The sequence below is a fragment of the Amblyomma americanum genome, chromosome 6 (assembly GCF_052857255.1).
Source record: "Amblyomma americanum isolate KBUSLIRL-KWMA chromosome 6, ASM5285725v1, whole genome shotgun sequence".
Classification (NCBI taxonomy): Eukaryota; Metazoa; Arthropoda; class Arachnida; order Ixodida; family Ixodidae; genus Amblyomma; species Amblyomma americanum.
Window position 1 is genome coordinate 174,957,871 of NC_135502.1, and position 22,265 is coordinate 174,980,135.

A 22,265-nucleotide genomic window follows, 5' to 3' on the forward strand; every position below is an offset into this window, starting at 1 on the left:
GGGGAAGCGTCGGCCGTCACTCTTGTAGATAGCACAGTGAGGTACCTTCATGAAGCAAGGATTCTAGTGTCCACGTCATATTATACTGGACAGGTAGTGGCAAAGTGCGTAGACCAACCCATCTACGATCTCATCTTGGGGAACATTACGGGTGCAAGAGGTGTCGAAGACCCCGATCCCGAGTGGAGGATGCTCGACGGTGAAGAACATCCAAAGAAGGAAAGGCCTGCGACAGCTCAGACGGGTGCAGTCAGTTTTTCGTCGGCAGTGGAGACAAGGGCTCAAGCTACAGCCCGAGCAACGCAGCGTCCGCTCTCTGCTCCTGTTACGATGTGCCTGATCATTACACTGGGCGAAATTGCAATTAGGCAAAAGGAAGACCCGAGCTTGAAGGCTTGCTTCGAAAGAGTCGGGGAAAGGGTGAAAAGAAAGAAGAGTCTGGCGTTATTCGAGTATCAATTGGTAAATTGTCTTCTGCACAGGGAATGCATATTTAATTCAGGAAGGTGAGCCCAACAGTTGGTGTTACCGAGAGATATGCGACAGACAGTGTTACGCTTAGGACATGGCGCCATTATGGCCGGACTCCAGGGTGTTCAAAAAACGGTGTCTAGGATCACCGAGTTTTTTGGGCCGGGTGTCCAGAGTGACGTTAAGCGCTTTGTCCGCTCATGTGACATGTGCCAGCGCACAGTTCCGAACGGAAGATTTGGTCCCGTACCTCTGGGCAAGATGCTAGCCATCGACCTATCGTTTCAGCGAGTTGCATTCGACATTGTGGGGCCAATCTCTCCAGTATCCGCCAAAGCCAATAGATATGTGCTTACTCTAGTCGACGTGGCCACTCGTTATCCTGACGCTATTCCACTGAGAACTATTGACAGTATCCAAGCGGCGGAGGGTCTTGTGGAAATGGTTTCGCGTTATGGGTTCCCGAGGGAATTTTTGAGTGACCAGGGTTCGAGCTTCATATCGGAGCTAATGAAGGAGGTTAACCGCCTTTTGTCAGCAAGACAGTTACGGGCGACGCCTTACCATCCCATGTGTAATGGGCTTGTTGAGCTGTTCAACGGCACCCTCAAAAATATGATCAAGAAAATGTGCCAGGAGAGACCTACTGATTGGGATAGATATCTCCCAGCTCTTTTGTTCGCTTACCGCGAAGTACCACAAACGAGTCTTGGTTTTTCGCCTTTCGAGATGTAATATGGGAGAACCGCTAGGAGTTCACTTGCAATACTCAAGGAGCTGTGGGCTAATAAAGAGATTGCATCAGATCTCAAGACCACATACACATACGTGTTTGAGTTGCGGGATATGTTGAAGTAAACATGCAGGTTTGCACATTAAAGCCTAGAAAAGGCGCGTGAACGCCACAAGGAATGTTATGAAAAGAAAGCCATTAACAGAAATCTGAATCCGGGTGACAGGGCTCTTGTGTTGCTACCCATGGATCATGATAAGTTAATGATGCAATGGAAGGGCCCGTACCTTGTGACGCGGCCCCGAAGAGCATTGGGTGAGGGGGGCAAATACAGATGTACATACAGATGGAAAAAAAACCATAATATCGGTGCAAGAACGCGGTACGAGTCAAATACAAGAAAGGAACACGAAATTTATACAAAACCGAGTTAAAATAACATCAGACACGAAACAACGTTAAGAACAAATGAAACTGTTGTACATTTCGAACATCACTATGGCAATAAATGTATACATAGATGTTTCTTAAACTCACCAGGATCAATGAAAGAGATTATGTTGTCAGGAAGATCATTCCAGAGTTTTATTGCTCTAGGTAATGCAGAGGAATTAAACGACAGGGTCTTCCCATATATCCGGTTGAAGCTGAGTTGATTGTGTAAGCGTTGTGAAGAGCGGAAAGGTGATGCCAGAGGTAACAACGAAGGACGGGTGTGAACATATTTATGGAATAAACACAGAAGTGAAATGGAGCGACGAATTTCAAGTATCTGTATGTCATTAAGGTATTTAAGCTGGGATACACTTGCGAGGGGACTATAATTGCTAAAAATGTACCGGGCAGCTCTGCTTTGAATGGACTCGAGCATATCTATGAGATATTTTTGATGGGGAGACCATATAGGTGAGATAAATTCCAGCTGTGGGCGAACAAATGTAAAATATGCAAGTTTTCGAACGGAGCTAGGTGAGTTTAGAAGGTTCCGGCGTATGAAACCTAATGTCCTCGACGCTTTGTTGCAGACTGCAGAAATATGAGAAGACCATGAAAGATTTGGTGTGAACTGAATTCCAAGGTATTTGTACGACGTAACCCTTGATAGAGAGGTATTATTTATAGAGTATATGAAGTTAGAAACAACATGCTTGCGGCTAAAAGTCATTGATTTACATTTATTAGGGTTAAGAATCATTTGCCAGTTTTGACACCAATCAACAATAGTGTCAAGGTCATGTCATGTCATAGTGTCAAGGAGGGTTTTCCATGTAAATATGTTGAAGAAATATGAAGAAAGAGGTCCCGTACGGCGGTACGCCCCCAGGACAGCTTGTTCGGTACTGGACGAGGAGACAGGCGATGTTTCCGAGGTGCCCACGTGCAGTGGAAAGGAAAATTCAGGAGTGGATGAGGTACCAATGAAGCCTAATGCAAATCAAGACAGACGATCACGGCTCTACTCCAAATCAAGGAGGAAACAATTTCGGAGGGGCCAGGCAAAACGGAGGTCATATATTACAATGTCGACTTGTATAGAGATAGAGCCAACTGAACAGCTCTAAGTATCTCTGGAATGTATCTTGTTGTTGTTGTTGTTGTTGTGTTAATGTATCTCTGGGAGTTATCGTGTTGATGTTGTTGGTGTTATGTGATTATGCAAGGGAGTGTGTTTTGGACATCAACATGTTTATTAAGGACTCTGTACGGACAACGGCAGTGGTGTGTTAGTGTTCTGAAAACGCAATTTGGAGTCGTGTGTTCCCCGCCGCGGTGGCTCAGTGGTTAGGGCGGTCGACTACTGATCCGGAGTTCCCGGGTTCGAACCCGACTGCGGCGGCTGCGTTTTTATGGAGGAAAAACGCTAAGGCGCCCGTGTGCTGTGCGATGTCAGTGCACGCTTAAGATCCCCAGGTGGTCGAAATTATTCCGGAGCCCTCCACTACGGCACCTATTCTTCCTTTCTTTCACTCCTTCCATTATCCCTTCCCTTACGGCGCGGTTCAGGTGTCCAAAGATATATGAGACAGATACTGCGCCATTTCCTTTCCCCAAAAACCAATTATTATTATTATGTGCTGTGTTAGTGGTGTGTGTTTGGTGTGTGCTGGACCTCTGCGATGTGTTTAGTGCTGGGTCCAGAATCGCCACAGAAGATAGTCGGTTGGCGGGATTGCTTGAAGATGAGTATGACGGGAGCAGTTTTTCATGGAAAAACTCTTGACAGCGGGGGCCCTTGTCACATATATTACGGAGCCTAAATTAAATTTTAAAGGAAAAAGGTGTGAAGAAGACGACGCGAATTAACCGAAGAATAAAGAAGAGGAAGAAGCATTCGTTGATGTGGAGAGAGATGATTGGTAGAGAAGCATTCGGTGAGGTGGAGAGAGATGATTGGTGGGGAAGAGAAGACGACGACGACAAGGCATACGTGGACTAACACCGAGGCTATAAAAGGGCGAGTGAGAGCGAGGCCCGGGGGGGGGGGGACAGCAGAGAAGCGCAGGCTCCGGCGGGTCAGGGACACTTTGGTTGGAAGAGAGCGACGCCGGCTACTGCTCCGGTGAGCTCGCGTTCTACGACTCCGCATCATGGACTTCCTGCCGTGTCTGAGCCCGTTCCGGGCAGTCAACAGAGGACGCTACCACCTGCTACGGCCAGGGGTGTCTCCAGCGCTGTTGCCACCTATCCGGGTGGTGCCCCAACGCCAACATCGGCATCATCTCCACGGGCGCTAGGACCGGGAGCTTGTACGACACAGCCAGCGACGCCGCCAGCAACGCCAGCCCAAGCACGCCGAACGCCGCCTCGACGCCGCCTACGGGATCCATACAAAGTCGCAGCCGCACCGAACCAACCGTTAGCACGAACGCCGACCACGAATAGTAGAACGCTAGTAGTAGACGCAGGTAGCAGTGTGCCCGGGTCGTGTGTATTTATAGTTTTTGTGTTTTGTGTTAGTTTTGTTAGTTTTGTGTTCTCGTGTGTGTGCCACGTAGGGTGTATTAAAAATGCATTTGTGTGGGTACACCCGTCGCCTAGTCCATTCTTTCGGTCCGAGTGTTCCGGAAAGATCCGTGGCAGTGTGCCGCCCAGTACAAAGTCGGCAGAAAATCATTTCTTTGAAATGTTCCTGGTGCGTGCAAGACCACCATTCACCTAACACTGTCTTTAGCAAGTGTAGTTTGTCATTTACTTTATTGTTCCAAGCAGACTGCCAACTTTTTCTTAATTTACGGTGTACTAAGGCCATGGAGTCTTTAAAAGGCATATTTACTTTTTCTTTATCTGCTTGCAACAAGCTTGACAAGAACACAACTCTGCTCTCTCGTTACCTTTTATTCGAACATGACTCGGACTCCAGCAAGGTTTTATGTCTTGTCCTTGAGCTGTGTCTTTGTTATGTTGTGTATGATGTTACCAAGCAGCGGAGTGATGGCATTTCTAGAGTGAAGAGCTGTAAGTTCAGTTAGCGAGCCTATGTAAATAATACTGTTCTAGAGATTCTCATTTACTTTTTTTTCCATGGCTACACAGACGGCGTAACATTCAACAGTGAATTAAGGTGGATGCACACTGTGGAAGTCGTACTGTTTCCTCCCAATTCCCACATACCACTGTCCATCCAACATAATAAAATATCTATTTTGGAACCATCAGTATAAATGTCCACGAAGCCACCATTTTTTTCTTGGAATACAAGAAATCCTGGCGTGATATATGTAGTCGTCGAGTTTGTTTTTTGCGGAACTGTGTTAGAGTGAAATCGCAAATTGCACAAAAAATGTTTCATGGAGGTAGTGAGTCTCATCTTTGTGAAGTGCCTGACAATGTGTCTAGCATATAGGCTGAGATTCTGACTCATCTCTTCAAACTACAAGAGCGATGGCTTGGTAGGTCAAGGCTTGTTGTCAATATTGTTCTCAAAAGACACTTCCTTACTGCTGGGTATAGCATATGTGTTTTGCTAGCGACCTCGCTGTAAGGATATAAGTACAAATCAGAGCGGTTCTTCTGATTTCCAGCCGGGGTTTATTTGTTTTTTACATAGAGGCTGACTATGGAAAATGTTCTTTATACGCCAGACGAAAGGTGCAATCTGATTTCTGTACCGGATCCAGTTTCTTTAGGTATGGTGGTCTTGCTGAACCGTACGCAATGCACCCAAAATCAAAGGACGAACATACCAAAGAGCAATAGATGTGCAGATTAAGGCACGTTATATCAGGCCCCCATTCCTCCCCGAGAGCATGTTTAGTATGTTTAAAGAATCGGAGGGTTTTTTGCGTGTTTATGTGTGGTAGAAACGTAAGTTTTTTATCGAATGTTATGCCTAGAATTATTTCCGTTCCTCATTTACTAGTAGTATGGTTTAGGTGTAGAGCGAGGTCTTTCTCCCTCTTTTGCGCGAGAAATCAACTGCTACTGTTTTTTTTCGGGGGGGGGTGGGGGAGGGGGGAACTTAAACACATTTCTGTCTGTCCAAATCGCTAGACCTAATGCGAGTTGTATCTGTTCCTCACAGGATGATAAGCTGCAAAATGTGCATGCATTTTGAAGGTTGTCAACATAGACTGAGTACATGAGATACTTGGGAATTAAGTGTTGCAGCTACGGAATTCATTTTCCCTGCAGAACACGTATTACTTAATATACACCACTACGGCACTTGACTTAAGTTCCTCGAAAGAGTTGAACCAGGGCGTCCATGAATTGAACGGTTAAACAAAAAATCTTTCAAGCTATTGAGCATTCTGCTGCGGATGCCTAGGCCTGCTTGGTCGTGGAGAAGCCCAGACTTCCGGCTTGTATCCTGAACCTTTTCCATATCAAAGAAAACTGTTAGAGGGTGTTTTTTGTGTATGAATGAATATCGCACTGTGTTTTCAAGGCGGAGAAAATGATCAGTGCCTGAACATGCTTTCTTGAATCCACATTGCTAGATGTCAAGGTCACAGGACTCGAGGACAACATTAACCTAATATTAACAGTTTCTAAAGATTTTGCGAGGCAAATAGTGACCACTATCAGTATCTAACTACCTGGAGGGGTTGGTGGTTTTCCGGCTTTCAGAAATGGCTCAATTAATAACTGCATTTTTCCAAGCTTCCTGTAATTTTTCCATGTTCAAAATTTTGTACAATTGCTAAAGGGCCTTTACGGCAGCTTCAGAGAGGTAGACCAGCATTCCTAACGTGTTTCATCAGGGCGGAGGCTGTCTGTTTACCAGCCGACAGTACTTTATGGATTTGTTGAAGTATATTTAAGTCATTATAGGACTGGTTCGAACTGCCACTTGCCGGAAGTCTGTTTTTCAGCTCTGTATTTCAAAAATGACTGTGTAGAGTGCGCAAAACTACAGAGAAATATTTCACAAATATCTTTCTGCCTAGCTGTTCTTCAAAACTTGTTTGTGTACCTGGTGCTATGAGAAAACAGATTGTGAAAGGGGAGTAGCTACCATAGAGTTTACGGACTTGCTCCTACCTTTTCTTCGATGTGATTATGAAGTGTTTTGGATGATATATAATTTTGGTACGATGTTTTTCAGCATTCCTGTGGATATGTCTTGCCTTGGCTTTATGATTTTTGAAATTTGTCATGTTCTCATGTGTTGGGTAGCTTCGGAAATTTCCCATGCTTTTTTTTCTGTGGAATATCTTTTTATATATTTATTTATTTATTTTTTCCTCAAAGGTCTCTTTCGGGACATTACGTGAGGAGTGGGGATAACACGGCAAAAATATAATACATTAATGAAAAATGGTCAAAAATTATGTTGATGAATAGGCTTCCTTTGTTTCATTTGTTTCATTTTGTTTCATTTGTTCTTTCTTACACACTTTGGATACCAAACCTTATGATTTTGTCATATTGCTCTCGAAGACAGGGTAATAGAGAGGCGTGCAGCAGCAAATATACACGTAGTGAACATTTCAATAAGTACTTCACGATTGAGGTTATCTGAAAACATTTTCTACAGACTGGTATTTTCACAAAACAGTGCCCAGTCAGCCAAGTGTAACTTCCAATAGCAAGGTTTGGTCGGTATATGGTGAGGTTGATAGGCTGATATAGTGACAGGCAAATGGTCACTTCTATAGGGCCGGGTTATCAAGAACATCGCAATTAAAATCGGCAAGAAGAGACGGCGAACTAAAAGATATATCTAAGCATTTCATTTTTCCAGGGCTTGGAGACCAGCACATGCATGTTTTTTCCCATAATAGGCAAACATTACTACACAGAATAAAATCTTCTAGTATAGAACCTCTAGCTGGTGTCCGTTTGTTCTGTACCCCAAAAAGAGCAGTACTTGAAGCATCGTCTGGGATTTGAGATATATGGTCTTTATTGATTCAGTGAGCCCAATGGGCACAGAGCCTTCGTAAGCTTGGACGTCCTGCAGACAGCCTGAGCGTTCACAGGACGTTCAAGGGAGTTTCAATGCCCATTGCGCTTCCTGAATCCATAAAGACCATACATCAAATCCCAGATGGTGTTTCAGGTGTCAGAGTTCGGCCATGGCTTTCAAATCTGTCGCAGCCGCCAAACCATTGTGCCAAATGTACATCTTAGGATCACAAATCTAATGACTGCCACGTGGCACCAAATTGAGTGCGCTATTGTGGACACCCCGTGTACTCGAGATAGTGTCCATAAAACCTGGAAGAAAATAGGTAACTATTAAGACTACGAAAAGTATGGTTCGCACAAACACAAGGAACGTAACAATCATGTTCACAGGAAAAACTAATTTCGCCGATGTGGTGCCACGGAGCGGGTAACCACATCGGCCAATACACACAGGAACTAATGAGCCTGAGGCAGGGCCGTATCCACGTTCCTGGCAGACGCAGCGAAGGCTGCCCGACCACATCTGACAAAGGGCCCCTGGGTGGCAGGCTTTCCGCAATCAGGATTGAGAGGCCTGCAACTCGTGCACCCGCATCTACTCTGCGGACGTTCAGCGCGCGCCTCGATGGACACAATGCCAAGTTCGCCTTCACTTCAGCGCAGGCTTAGCTCTCTTGATTGAAAAAGAAAAGGTAAAAGAAAAAAAGGACGCCTAAGTGTTTGATTACAGCCCCCAAAACTCATGCAGCCTATATGATGTTCCTGATCCCCTGGAATTGCCGTGGATTGTTAAAAAATTACAGTGACGTAATTGATATTTCGAACTTGCTTTCTCCAGTAGCCATGCATCTACAGGAGACTAACTTAGTGTCTAGAAGTCACTAGCTTAGGATCTGCACAAAAAATATTTTACAGAGGTATAAGTCTTTCCGTGTGACCGAAAGCTAGGCCGGTTCTCTGGAGAGGCTGCTATCGTTCAAACCGAGTGGTGTTGCAACCCACGAAACAAAGCTTAACACCAAATATGAAGGCTGTAGCAGTCACCAATCTTTATTTTCAAGACAATTAAGAATACGCTCTGTATATCTTGAACCACATCAGTAACACTTCACGATTTAGAAGCAGTTTCTGAACAGCTGCCAGAGTCAGCTCTGGTAGGGGGAGGGGGGATTTTAATGCACACTCGTCTTTTTGGGGTACAGAACAAATGGAGACCAGAGGTTGTTTAATAGAAGATTTTATTCTGTGCAATAATGTTTGCCTCTACGTGAAGCACATGCATGTGCTGGTGTCCAAGGACTGGAAAAATGAAATTCTTAGATTTATCTTTCAGTTCGCTATCTGTTCTTACCGATTTTAAGTGGGTTGTTCCTGATTACCTGTATGGAAGTGACCATTTACCTGTCACTTTATCACGCTCTGAACCTCACCATCAATTATCCTGTCCAAACCTCGCCATTGGAAGTTACACTTGGCCGACTGGGCACTTTTTTGTGAAAATACCAGTCTAGAAAATTTTTTCAGATAACCTCGATGGTGACGTACTCAATGAAATGTTCACTACGTGTATAATTACTGCTGCACACCATTCTATCCGCCAGTATTCGGGAGCAATATGACAAAATCATAAAGTGTGGTATCCAAAGAGTGTAAAAAAACACAAATAAAGAAAAAATAAAGCATGGGAAATTTCCGCAACTATCCAACACAGGAAAACATGATAAATTTCAAAAAGGCGACACCCAATTAAGGCAAGCCATATCCGTAGGAATGCTCAAAAAACATCGTGGCAAAATTATATATCATCCAAAAACAGTTAAATCACATCGAAGAAAAGGTAGGCGCATGTCCGTAAACTCTATGGTAGCTACTCCCCTTTCACAATCTGTTTTCTCATAGCACCAGGTACACAAACAAGTTTTGAAGAACAGCTAGGCAGAAAGATATTTGTGAAATATTTCTCTGTAGTTTTGCACACTCTACACAGTCATTTTTGAAATACAGAGCTGAAAAACAGACTTCCGGCAAGTGGCGGTTCGAACCAGTCCTATAATGACTTAAATATACTTCAACAAATCCATAAAGTACTGTCGGCCGGTAAACAGACAGCCTCCGCCCTGATGAAACACGTTAGGAATGCTGGTCTACCTCTCTGAAGCTGCCGAAAAGGCCCTTTAGCAATTGTACAAAATTTTGAACATGGAAAAATTACCGGAAGCTTGGAAAAATGCAGTTATTAATTGTGCCATTTCTGAAAGCCGGAAAACCACCAACCCCTCCTGGTTGTTAGATACTGGTAGTGGTCACTAGTTGCCTCGCAAAATCTTTAGAAACTGTTAATATTAGGTTAATGTTGTCCTCGAGTCCTGTGACCTTGACATCTAGCAATGTGGATTCAAGAAAGCATGTTCAGGCACTGATCATTTTCTCCGCCTTGAAAACACAGTGCGATATTCATTCATACACAAAAAACACCCTCTAACAGTTTTCTTTGATATGGAAAAGGTTCAGGATACAAGCCGGAAGTCTGGGCTTCTCCACGACCAAGCAGGCCTAGGCATCCGCAGCAGAATGCTCAATAGCTTGAAAGATTTTTTGTTTAACCGTTCAATTCATGGACGCCCTGGTTCAACTCTTTCGAGGAACTTAAGTCAAGTGCCGTAGTGGTGTATATTAAGTAATACGTGTTTTGCAGGGAAAATGAATTCCGTAGCTGCAACACTGAATTCCCAAGTATCTCATGTACTCAGTCTATGTGGACCACCTTCAAACTGCATGCACATCCTGCAGCTTATCATCCTGTGAGGAACAGATACAACTCAATAGGTCTAGCGATTTGAACAGAACGAAATGTGTTTAAGCCCCCCCCCCCCCAAAAAAAAAACAGTAGCAGTTGATTTCTTGCTCAAAAGAGGGAGAAAGACCTCACTCTACACCTAAACAATACTACCAGTATATCAAGAACTAAAATAATTCTAGGCATAACATTCGATATAAAACTGACGTTTCTACCACACATGAACGCGCAAAAAGTAAACCCCCGAATCTTTAAACATACTAAACATGCTCTCAGGGAGGAATGGGGGCCTGATATAACGTGCCTTAATCTGCACATCTATTGCTCTTTGGTATTTTCCTCCTTTGATTTTGTGTGCATTACGTACGGTTCAGAAAGACCACCATACTTTAAAAACTGGATCCGGTACACAACTCAGATAACACCTTTCGTCTGGAGTATACAGAACATTTTCTATAGTCAGCCTCTATGTAAAAAACAAATGAACCCCAGCTGGAAATCAGAAGAACCGCTTTCATTTGTACTTATATCCTTAAAGCGAGGTCGCTAGAAAAACACATCTGCTATACCCAGCAGGAATGAAGTGTCCTTCTAGAGTAATATTGCACAACAAGCCTTAACCTACCAAGCCATTGCTCTTGTAGTTTGAAGAGATGAGTCAGAATCTCAGCCTATATGCTAGACACATTGTCAGGCACTTCGCAAGATGAGACCCACTACCTCTATGGAACATTTTTGTGCAATTTGCGATTTCACTCTAACACAGTTCCGCAAAAAACAAACTCGACGACAACATATATCACGCCAGAATTTCTTGTATTCCAAGAAAAAATATGGTGGCTTCGTGGATATTTATATTGATGGTTCAAAAATAGATATTTTATTATTTTGGAAGGACAGTGGTATGTGAGAATTGGGAGGAAACAGTACGACTTCCGCAGTGTGCATCCACCTTAATTCACTGTTGAATGTTACGCCATCTGTGTAGCCATATAAAAATAATAAATGAGAATCTCTAGAACAGTATTATTTACACAGGCTCGCTAACTGAACTTACAGCTCTTCACTCTAGAAATGTCATCACTCCGCTGCTTGGTAACATCATACACAACATAACAAAGACACAGCTCAAGGTCAAGGCATTAAACCTTGCTGGAGTCCGAGTCATGTTCGAATAAAAGGTAACGAGAGAGCAGAGTTGTGTGCTGGTCAAGCTTGTTGCAAGCAGATAAAGAAAAAGTAAATATGCCTTTTAAGGACTCCTTGACCTTAATACAAGAAAACGTTGGCAGTCTGCTTGGAACAATAAAGTAAATGACAAGCTACACCTGCTAAAAACAGATTTAGGTGAATGGAGGTCTTGCACAGTACAGGAACATTTCAAGAAAGTTATTTTGTGCTGACTTTGTGCTGGGCACACACACAATTACTGATAACTTCATACAAAACAAACCCCTACGTCAATCATGCGGCTATGAGTTAATAGTAAAACATTTTACATTCTTGCAGGAAACTGGGAACACTAAGGAAAAAACACTTTGCTGTGTTTTACAAAGAACACATACCATTCCATCCAGCATATATTGCTCTTAGGTAAAGGCAGTCTTGTTGATTTGTCCTGTATTTTTGGTGTTTAAACGAGCAAATGTTTTAAATGAGATATAGATTGGAAAAATTTTTTTCACATATTACCCACAGTCACTTGTGTGGTAAAACCCTACACAACACACAAAGGGCTCTCGGCTAAACATGCATGCATGGCTACTTGACAAAATGAAGCATGTTTTTATGCCATATTTACGCCAGGTTTCAGATTCCCTTATGAATGTCGCAAGATGGTCTGATGTGGGCGCAATATAGTTGCCCTCGATCAAGCTTTCTATGGCTTGTAGACTTGCGATATCACCACTAATAATACAGAAAGAAAACCAGCAACGACTGCAAAGTCAAGGCCGAGTACAAGCTTGCGCCTTGCAAACTGGTGCCATATATCAGTTTGCCTTTGAAATGTGGTGAACGTAATGTTAGTGATACATGGCATGGCTGTAATGTGAAAGTAAGAGAACATCACAGATCATTGTCAGCTTTCAGGCCATCAATTATGTCAGTGTATTGTCAAAATGCAAATTTTCAACCAATATTCTTTGTGGCAAGCATTTTATCCAGAATATTATTAGTTCACCATTGAAATCGGTGCATTCTATATGGCATGAAAATTCTCTCAGTTCTGTCAGTCAGCCCTTCATTAAACGGTATAGAAAACAGCTTCACTGCCTTGCATCTACTGCATGTGCAAGAGTTTTTCTAATTAATTAAAAATCTTGACATCTGTAATTGTAATGTTATAAGTATATTATGCATTTATTAGCTTCCTTAATTATATTTCTTCCTTTCGTCTTATTGTCTTCCTCCTTTCTTGGGATGTACAAAACTGTATTTTTCAATAACATAATACAGTTGTGAAAAAGCACTTATGTCACGTTATTTTCGTGCTTGTTTTGTTACATACTTCCTAAAGATGAACTATACTCTCCTGAATTCGCATTCTGCAAAACAAGGGTCCCATGCAGCACATAAAATGCTCTGTGTCATTTCTAATGGATCAATAGGTATTTCATTTTAGAGGAAGAGAAGTAAATAATAATTTAATGTGTCGAGCCTGTTGACATTTCCAAAAGCATAATATTGTAGTTCTTTCTATGATAGAGAATAACTATCAGCTGTGTTTTGCTTATAGACTACAGTAGCCGACGGGCAATTCGAACTCTAATAATTCGGACTTGCAGGATATTTCGGACCTCGATGAGGCACCGTCAGTCACCCCATAGAAGCGCATATGTATTCGCGACGGATATTTCGGACTTCAAGAGTCCGAAAGTTCGACTTTTCGGACTAATTTCAGTCGCCTGCGGGGCAAAATCGCCCAGCTTATCGGCTTTTCGCCGGCGCTAAAGGCGCCATCTTTAATTGAGGTGGATTTACGCTCCAGTTGGATTGGTTTGACACACTTTCGGTACCTCATTGTTGCCAGTAGAGGTCCCTGCAATCTGACCCTTGTAGGTGGTAGCCAGATGATTGTCATCGCCGTCAACTTGCTTTTGTCGCCGACGTTGCGAAGCGCGTAAACCCTGCGGCGGCCTAGTCTTCTTTTTTGTTTTTGTGGTTCAACCCATCCCAGTCCTCCCTAGGTCTGACTCCGCCCTTAGATTTCCCTGTCCTTAGGGGTAATTCCCTTCCCCTGGCTACATTTGTTTGTGTTGTTTGTCCAGCTGAAATAATTTTTAGTATCATATTTGAAAACAATGCTTTTAAATTTTACAGAAACTTTTTATAGTTTTGTTTCTAAGTGATGTGAATTTTGTTTTTGTATTATACATTATCACGTGACTCCTTTGTTCCGCAGATTTGTCCCCCGTTGCATCGTGCAAGCGTCGTCGCTGATCCCTCGGTCTGCGATCTTGCTGTTGCGCTAATTGCTGTATACTTTGCAGTAATTGCACTGTTTTATTACCGCATTGTCCAGTCACAGCTCCGTTGAGCTTTCTTTTTGGCCGTTGCCATATTCTGTGTAGCGCTGGGCGCGCACTGTTCCACTATTGAGAGTTTCTCCTTGTTTGCTCTGTTGCGCGTTCTTTGTTTGCCAGTGTGAATTGTGTTTGTGTCTGTCGCCGAGGTGCCTTTCTAGGAAGAGGGACCAAGCGCACCACCCGCAGAGTCACCCGTACGAGATAAGTATCAGTGTCATGTGTGTCAAGCTGAGTTTGTTTTGGAGCAATCTCGAAGGAGGCATGTGCGAAAGCAGCATCCCGAAGCTGCAAGCTCTCTTGATAGTAGTGCGAAAGCCTCCTACAGTTGTGATCAGTGTACTAATGCGTTTGCCCGCCGTGGCCAATTGTTGCAGCACCACGAGCAGAATCACGGGTTCGTGTCTAGGCTCAGTACGCATCAGTTCTCTTCATATTCAGGTGAGGAAATTGCACGTGTTCTTGGCGCCATTTTTTGTGCATGTGCATGCACGAAAAAAGTGTGAGCTTTTGTACAAACGCGAGTAGGCTTGCGTTAGAGCGCACGCGTAATGTTCTGCGGAGGAAAAGGGAGCGAAATTTTAAAGCAGGCAGGGGTTTCAAAGCAACAGATTAAATCGCTTCCACGTACCTACATAAACGACAGAGGTATGACGGTAGAGTCACCAACATAGCAGATTTGAAGCTTCACCTTTCCTCCCGCAGAATAGCGTTCTTGACAAGTCGGCCCACGTCCGCACATACCAGTGCATTGCAAATTATATCGCTGGGTAAAGTAAGGAACAAGCACAACAAATGCAGGACTTCCTGGTTTATTCAAAAGACGCTGTTCGCATGCACAACCATTGAGTCTGCCACCAGAACAGCAGCAGAAGCGCAGGGTGGATTAGAAAAAAATAGGCTGACAAATGCAAATGAAGGGGAAACATTATGCACCTCAATGCTTGTGCTTATCTGCTGTGTATTGCTCTCTCCTCTGTAATTTTTAATGCACAACTTGGAGCAACAGTGCACCTCTTCTTTCCGCTTTGGCAAACATGCATTATTTTCGAGGGTGAGAACTCGGACACAATGAAGCTACAAGCTTGCGCATATGTTCCTCTTGCTAGGAAATACTTCCCGCAACTGGCGAAATGATGGTCTTTTCTTTTTGTGAACAGCTGACGAAAACGTATTGTCCACTAAAAAGTCATCAGTGCTCACTCTGTACTCTTAATAATGGAGTATGGCTACTTTCTGCATGATATGTATATTGTAGGTGCAGGTTACTAATACAAATACGATACTTATTTTGAGGCAGAAGCCTTGCTTGCTCTATGGAGCGAAAACTTGTGTGTGTTAAAGTTCAATGGTAACCATAAAAGATGGCGAACTCATGCAACCTGGCATGCAGCCGTTAATTTAATGATTGGCTGCGGGAGGTTGCTCGAGAGGGACAACCTGCTGTTGAGTTGAGGAAATCCGGACCAGTGACCGGTTTATTGCTCGGGCAGGCGAACAGGGCCCAGAACGAGATCGCGCGGCTCGCACAGCGTGCATCACGTGATCACGCAGCCAGGCGCGTTCTCGCTCTAGCCCTGTGCAGCGGCTACACTACTGCCTACAACACCTGTATCGCACAAATTCCACTGGTGGCAGCATCTGCCATCCCATGGTAGTGGCTTGTGAAGCGCTACCTGGATTGCACAAATTCTTCCTTTGGCAGCACCTGCTATTCCAGAGCTCTATAGCGCCACTTAACTGCTGTACCACTGTGCTATCCGTGGCATGAGGACTCCCAGGAAAGTAGACTAATTCTGCATATATGGGCATTAACCCACTAGCTATCGCACCATACCCTTATAATGGCGCCGAGCATGGGCGGCGGTATGGCGGCGACTGCCTTCAAGAGGTTAGCGTGCCGGTCACAAGGGGTGCAGCAGCGTTTTGGTGGTGGCTATGTAGAGCCATGCAGATGTACAATTGCCGGCTGCATGGCATCTGATAACATCACGCCTTTCACTAACAGTCTTAAGTGTGTGCGTCTTTAATGTGGTAGCGTTGACGGTCCCATTGTCAAGAAAGTTCGGGACGGTGTTGTTGGCACTGTAAGCGAAAAATCACGAGTATCACTCTGGAAAGTAGTCCACAGGAAGCAAGCTAGGAGGCAGGTGGCCCGCCTACGTCACGTGACTTTGTGACATCCTCAAAGCCTGTCTGCCCATTGGAAACTGCCCACCTTGGCAGGTGACAGCTAAATGAACGATTGGTATTTGAGAAGAGGCCTGGGTCATTTAAGACCTGCAGCTGGGAGCAGCTGCCATTGCGGGACAGTGGGGAATTGCTTATCCGCTGCACCACTACACTAGTTTGGGTATGAGGACTCTAAGGGATCCATGAATGTGAAGTAGAGGATGACCTTTTGCATGTATGGGAATTAATCCACTCTGCTATCGTGTCTCACCCTTAAGCTGGAGTTTTTTCCCCTCCAATTTTTTTGCACTGTAATTTGAAACTACAGCCTTTGTGAAACTTATTTATTGTGTACAGTATTTTATCTGTAAATACAGCATTTGCTAGCCGCGGGCAGCGCACAGTTGCGTCGTACCATATAGTCCATGACTTCAACACCTTTACTTGCGGGGGGGGGGGGGGGGGGGGGGGGCTTGCTTCACTTCCAGTAAGTATACAGAGTAGATCACGCTTGGCTAGACCGCTCGAGCGGCGTGCTGCGAAGCAAATGAAGTTAAATCTTATCGCAGCTGCTCTGCTGAGGGTAGGGCGCTGGTGCGTGTGCGTTTCACATGAATATTAGGCTGATCTTAAGCGCAAGTATTATCAATGAATGTCAATGCCTACTTTATAATTTCGCTTTATTTCCACCGGACTGCACTGCTCGAGCGCTGTAGACAAGTGTGATCTACTCTACTAGTTAAACTGCTTGCCAAAAGGGTGTGCATCGGTCATGGAAATCAAAAGAGCTCGGTATTTATCAGATGACTGACTTAGCAAGCGCTTCTGAAGTAGATCTAGTATGGCTGCAACTTCCATAATGTTAAATGGTTTCCTTCTTCTGTCGGCCGCCCCTCTTTGTCGCACCAACTTAAGGGCATTGTAGTTCAAAAATCGGGTAAATTGCGTTTCATCCGATCTTTTAAGAACATCTTTGAGGTGTAAAAATTTTAAATAGGGTAAAGTCAGGTTTTACTAAAAACAAAAAAACCCTATGTATACAGGGTGCCTAGTTTAAGTACAATGTCCCCTCAGTCCTTCCCAAAAGATATGCTCTTACCTGATCCTCACCATCTGATTTCCCCCATTTGCATTGCTCTTAAGGCTTTCTTCACTTGCTCTTTTGTTACTGGTGGTATGTCACATTGCTGTCCGCTACTGCCTCTCATTATTAACGCCCTGATTGCATTGGCTACTGTATACATTGCTTAGTGTATAGAATGACACTGTCTCTTAACGAATACATCTGGTTTCTAGTGAGAGCTGCACTGGGCTACCAGTCGAGCATTTCGCGGTCGGTGGGAGAGGCCAGTTGTGCGCATGTGCCGCATGGCAACCGGAGAGGAGCAGCAGGTGCGCCGCGTTCTTAGTCGCCGCCTTGCCGCACGCCCCTCTATCACCCGAACCGCGCTTCGCAAATGCAGCATTGCGTATAAAAGGCGGAGATGTAATGGGCATCTCTATCACAACGTTTGACATGGGTGCAGAGAAGGCGAGTCCAGCTGCTTCTTAATGGCGGTATAGACAAGAGAAACTTAACTCTTCCGATCCTGAAGTTGTCGCCTGGCACTTGGCTACTCGGCAAAAAGAGAATGAGTGTAAGAAGGCGAAGAAAGCAGCGGAGGCGCCCGAAAAGAGAGGAACGGCTCGCCAAACTGAGATGTCAGACTGCCGAGCATAACAGACGGCGCAAAGCCGCCGACATGGAGCCGCGAGTCTCATTGCTAAACATACAATGATCACAGCAAGCTCAGCCAGGGAAACGTATGCCTCTCGATACATATATCCTGGCATAGATGAGCTAAGCCACTTCCAATTTTTTGTCTATGGCTAGTTTCCTCGTCACTGCTTTTAGACTACGTCCATTCTTTATAGCATGCTCGATTCTCTCCATATTGTAACATACTTGTTGATGGAGGGTGTTTTAATACATGGTGCTGGTCAAGACGGCACAGCATGAGCGCTACATCACCGTCTTCCAGGTCAGCCACATGCCACCTGGCAATACTATAGTCGGATACAACTCAAGTCTGGCGCGAAGCTTTGGCCCACATTCAGGGCCTCTCCACACAATTCTTCCACAACAAAAAGTAATCTGTTGTTAAAACTTTTCTTGTTACCTAAAGAAAAAGCTACTTACAAGGTAAATAATTGTAAGCTGTAGAGTTTTGAAAACGTGGCTTGTTTGCTGTACTCAAACAGTGAAAAGCTGATTTAGTTTACTATTTTGATTGGCCAGCGGAGTAATACAATACACCGCGGATCGTGGCGCACTGTTAGCAACTGCTCCTTTTTTTTTAGGGTGTATCCCACTACAGGTGGAATTGTTGCCCCTTCCGAGAAAGAGAAGCATTGTCGTGATGCTGACAGCATTGCGGTCGACAGAAGGTTAAAATTGAAAATAACCGGGGGGGGGGGGGCGGGGGGAGTGAGCAAAGCATTCCAGCTGAAGCATGTTACGACTTCAACATGTTTGCTTGCCGTTACCGTGTATAGAACAGCTTAAGCCGCACAAAGTGCACAATGATAAGAGCTGAGCTGTTGGCGTCATGGTTGCACAGCACTGTCCGGAAGCACTTGATAGTCGACATGACTGACGTACCCTAGCACTTTTTAAGGGCCAAACTAGCGCCACAGTAATTTCTCAGACAAGCGGTGGCAATGAACAGGAGTCCATATGCAGATTTGGTCACCGAGTTTGTAGTCAACCCGGCGATAGCAAAGGTTGTAGTGGCGTGCACCTGTGCTGTGCTGCTGCCGGATCTGCACGTGGGCCAGCAGACTGCCTTCTTCAGCTTGTTGGGCAAATTTTTGGGTGCCTGGGACGAGTTGGGCATCATCTGGGCACAAGATCAGGCATACGATGTAGCTCACATCTGTACACGAGATAAAACGGCGTGAAGCGCATAATCTCCTTCAGGGGGTGTTGTTGGCGAAGGTGACATACGGCAGGACTTCATCCCAAGCTTTGTGCTGTGCATCTACATACATTGACAGCATGTCCGTGATGGTTGTGTTCAATGAATGATAGGTCAACTGAGAAATCAATTAACTGCGGCGTAAACGCCGATCATCTGTCAGTAATCGTGTACGAAAGGCGCCATGCCGCAAGACATTGTGCATGAAAAACTCCGTGATATCAGAAGCTGTACTACAAAGGATTGCCGTAGTTTTGGCATAGCAAATGAGATAGTCTGTGCCAGCTATAATCCCATTGTTTCTGGTCAGCAACAAAAGGAAAGGGCTGAGAAGGTCGATACCTGCTTGGTCGAAAGGAGCGCGAGGGGCTGTAATGGGCTTTAATGATGGCGTCTTTCGGTGCTCGCATTCTCTGGAGCTTTTAAGGTAACGTTTGACAGCGCCGGTGAGTCCCGGCCAGTAGTACATGATCCGCACTGTGACGAGCGTTCGTGAGAAAACGCAAGTTGCCACATGTGGGCTATTGTGGCAAGCGAAAAGTGCGTCAGCATGAATATCAGCTGGAATTACGAGATGGTAAGCTCTATTGTGGCCTCGAGTTGTACAGGAGACCATGCCGCAAGCAGAAGGAGCTGAGATAGAAGTGTCAAGATAGATCCATATTGTTGCCTTCAAGGTGGTCAATGAGAGGATGAATGTCCGCATCCGCCTGCTGCTGTGTCCTCAGGTCTGAGGCGGTGAGGGTACCAAGGAAGCCACTGTCATCACCAGGTGGTGTGCGAGCCAGTGTTTCCGCGTGTTCTTGTTTACGGCCTGACTTTTATACAGTAGTGATGTCAAATTCCTGCAGCCGTAAACTCCATCGTGGCAGGCGCCCAAACGGGTCTCGCAAATTTGCCAGCCAGCGTAGATAGTGATAATCAGTTACGAAAGGGCAATTTTATGATGGCCCGCATGACCCCAAGACATTCTTTCTCAGACATAGAGTAATTGCTTTCGGCCTAAGAAAGAGTGCGGCTAGCATATGTAGGAACCCTCTCAAGGCCATCTTGGTGTTGGACAAGGACAGCGTGAAAATCGATGTTGCTGGCATCGGTGTGAACCTCTATGTTGGCATCTTCTTTGAAGTGTGCAAAAACGTAAGATGCTTGAAGGTGCTGGCGTAGCATGGTGAAAGCAGTCTGTTGCTTGGTGGTCCAGACAAAGGAGATATTACTAGTGAGGCACGTCAACGGCTCTCTAGTTGTGAAGTCAGCAATAAAGCGCCAGTAATCCGCAAAGAGACTCAGGAAGTGCTTGAGGACTTTCTTGTCAGTAGGAACAGGAAAATGTGCGACGGCGGCAGTCTTCTCGGGGGTCCGGCCGCATTCCTTCAGCTCTCACAACGTGACCCAGAAGGTTGAGGTCTTTCTAACTGAAATGGCACTTCTGGGGCTTCAGGTCTGCTGACCGGAGGCCTTCGAGGACAGCCTGCAGTCGCTGGGGATGCTCATCAAGCGTTTTCGGAAAACGATGACACCCAAGTACACAAGACAGCTTTGCCGCTTGTCACCTGTGAAGACAGTGTTCATCATCCGTTGAAACCTGGAAGGGGTGTTGCACAAACTGAAAGAAAGCAGTTTGAATTCATAGAGGCCATGTGATGTCACAAAAGCAGTGTTCTTGTGTTTCCTTTCATCTAGTTCAATTTGCCAAGAGCCGCTTTTCCAAGTCGACTGAGAAGCACTTAGTGCAACACAATTTGTCCAGCGTGTCGTCATTGCGCGGCAACGGGTAGACGTCTTTTTCGGTCACACTGTTCAGTTTTGCATGGTTGACACAAAACCGTAGAGCAGCGTCCTTCTTTTTAGCCAGGATGACAGGCGAAGATCACGGGCTTTGGGAAGGTTTAGCTACTCCATTGTCAAGCATCTCCTGAACTTGCGATCCTTAGCGGAAACATGAAGTGATGGGTGTTTGGCGAACCTGCAAGGAAGAACCAAAGCACGGCTTGAATTCGAGCAGTAGTTGCTCCAAGGCCAGCCGTTGCTCCACGGACAGGTGGCAGTTGATGTCGACGTTTTCAAGGTAGGGCTCGTCAGTGCCTGCTGGAGCGGATGCAAGGCAGAAGCGATACCAGTTCCAGGAAAAGCGTGACGGTGCTCATTAAAAAGATTAGTGAAAAGAATCGCAGACTGGCCACCATGAAGCGTCAGTAGGCTGTGAGCAGCGCAGATGCCCTGGGTCAGCAGGAGTGAATGGTTAGCCTCTTACTGCTTCAGCATCATGCAAGTCGTCGTAGGTGACTTCCAATAAAATACTGCTCCGTGGTGGCAACGTGACGATGTCTCCAGCGATGCGAAGCGTGACACTATGGCAGCAAGAGCTGGTCAGTTGGGCGGTCATGCCGCTCGAAAAGGTAATAATTTGTTGTAGATGATTGCACCATACTTCTGCACAGTCAATGCCAATAATCAGATCCCAAGAGCAATCGCACAGAACGACGCAACTGACAACGTAGATCCATTAATTTGATTGCCAACTGTGCAAATACCGTTTAGGGTAACGAGATGACCACTATCGAATCGAATAGTCAGCCCCAGTGTCCACTAATGCACAGTCTCTGTGACCGTCGTGAATAACCTATGCCTAAAGAAACATGATTGTCTGTCTTGCACGAGGGTGCCATCAGTTCGTGTTCGGAGTGTAGCAGCGACGGCGGGAGGTCTTCAGCGCAGCGACTCCTAGCGACCTCGCCCCCTGAAGGTCGATGGTCTCAGTTTTCTCGGCGGTGTGGACGATGGACCCTGTGCCGCTCCCAGGGAGCTGTGCGGGGTCAGCGAAGATGAGCGTGATTAACGTTCTACACGGGATAGAAGTATGCTATAGCGAAATGATATAAAGGGTCAGTCGCTGTTCCGCAAGGAAGTCTTCAACGGCAGGGGGTTGGTGGCCAAACTGGGGTCTCGGATAATTGGCACGAAAACCCTACAGGCTGAGGCGTCAGTAAGAGCAATAGCGGTACAGGTGGCCTGGTTCTCCGCATTGAAAGCAATGTGGCCAGCTATCAGGTGAGCGCCAGATGTCGGCCTTCCACAGGGGCACTTCGCGATCATTGTTGGCACTGAGGGCAGCATAACAGGATGGGTTGCATGAATCAGTGCTGATGAAGTGGGAACCAAATGCCGCACAACCTTACCATAGGTGGTAGGGAGTAGTCTCCCGGTGGACGTGGTGTTTCCACAATAGAGCCCGGGACGGCTGTTGCACCTTTTTG

The 22,265-nt window shown here is 45.3% G+C and overlaps 1 protein-coding gene across 1 annotated transcript in view; it reads left to right on the forward strand.

The window, feature by feature from the left end:
• Positions 1-22,265, forward strand: part of LOC144095613 (uncharacterized) — a 39,787-nt gene that overhangs the window by 11,176 nt on the left and 6,346 nt on the right. The window contains exon 2 of the mRNA XM_077629284.1: positions 14,041-14,320. Within this exon, the coding sequence (XP_077485410.1) occupies positions 14,041-14,320 (280 nt within the window). The remainder of the gene's footprint in view (positions 1-14,040; positions 14,321-22,265) is intronic.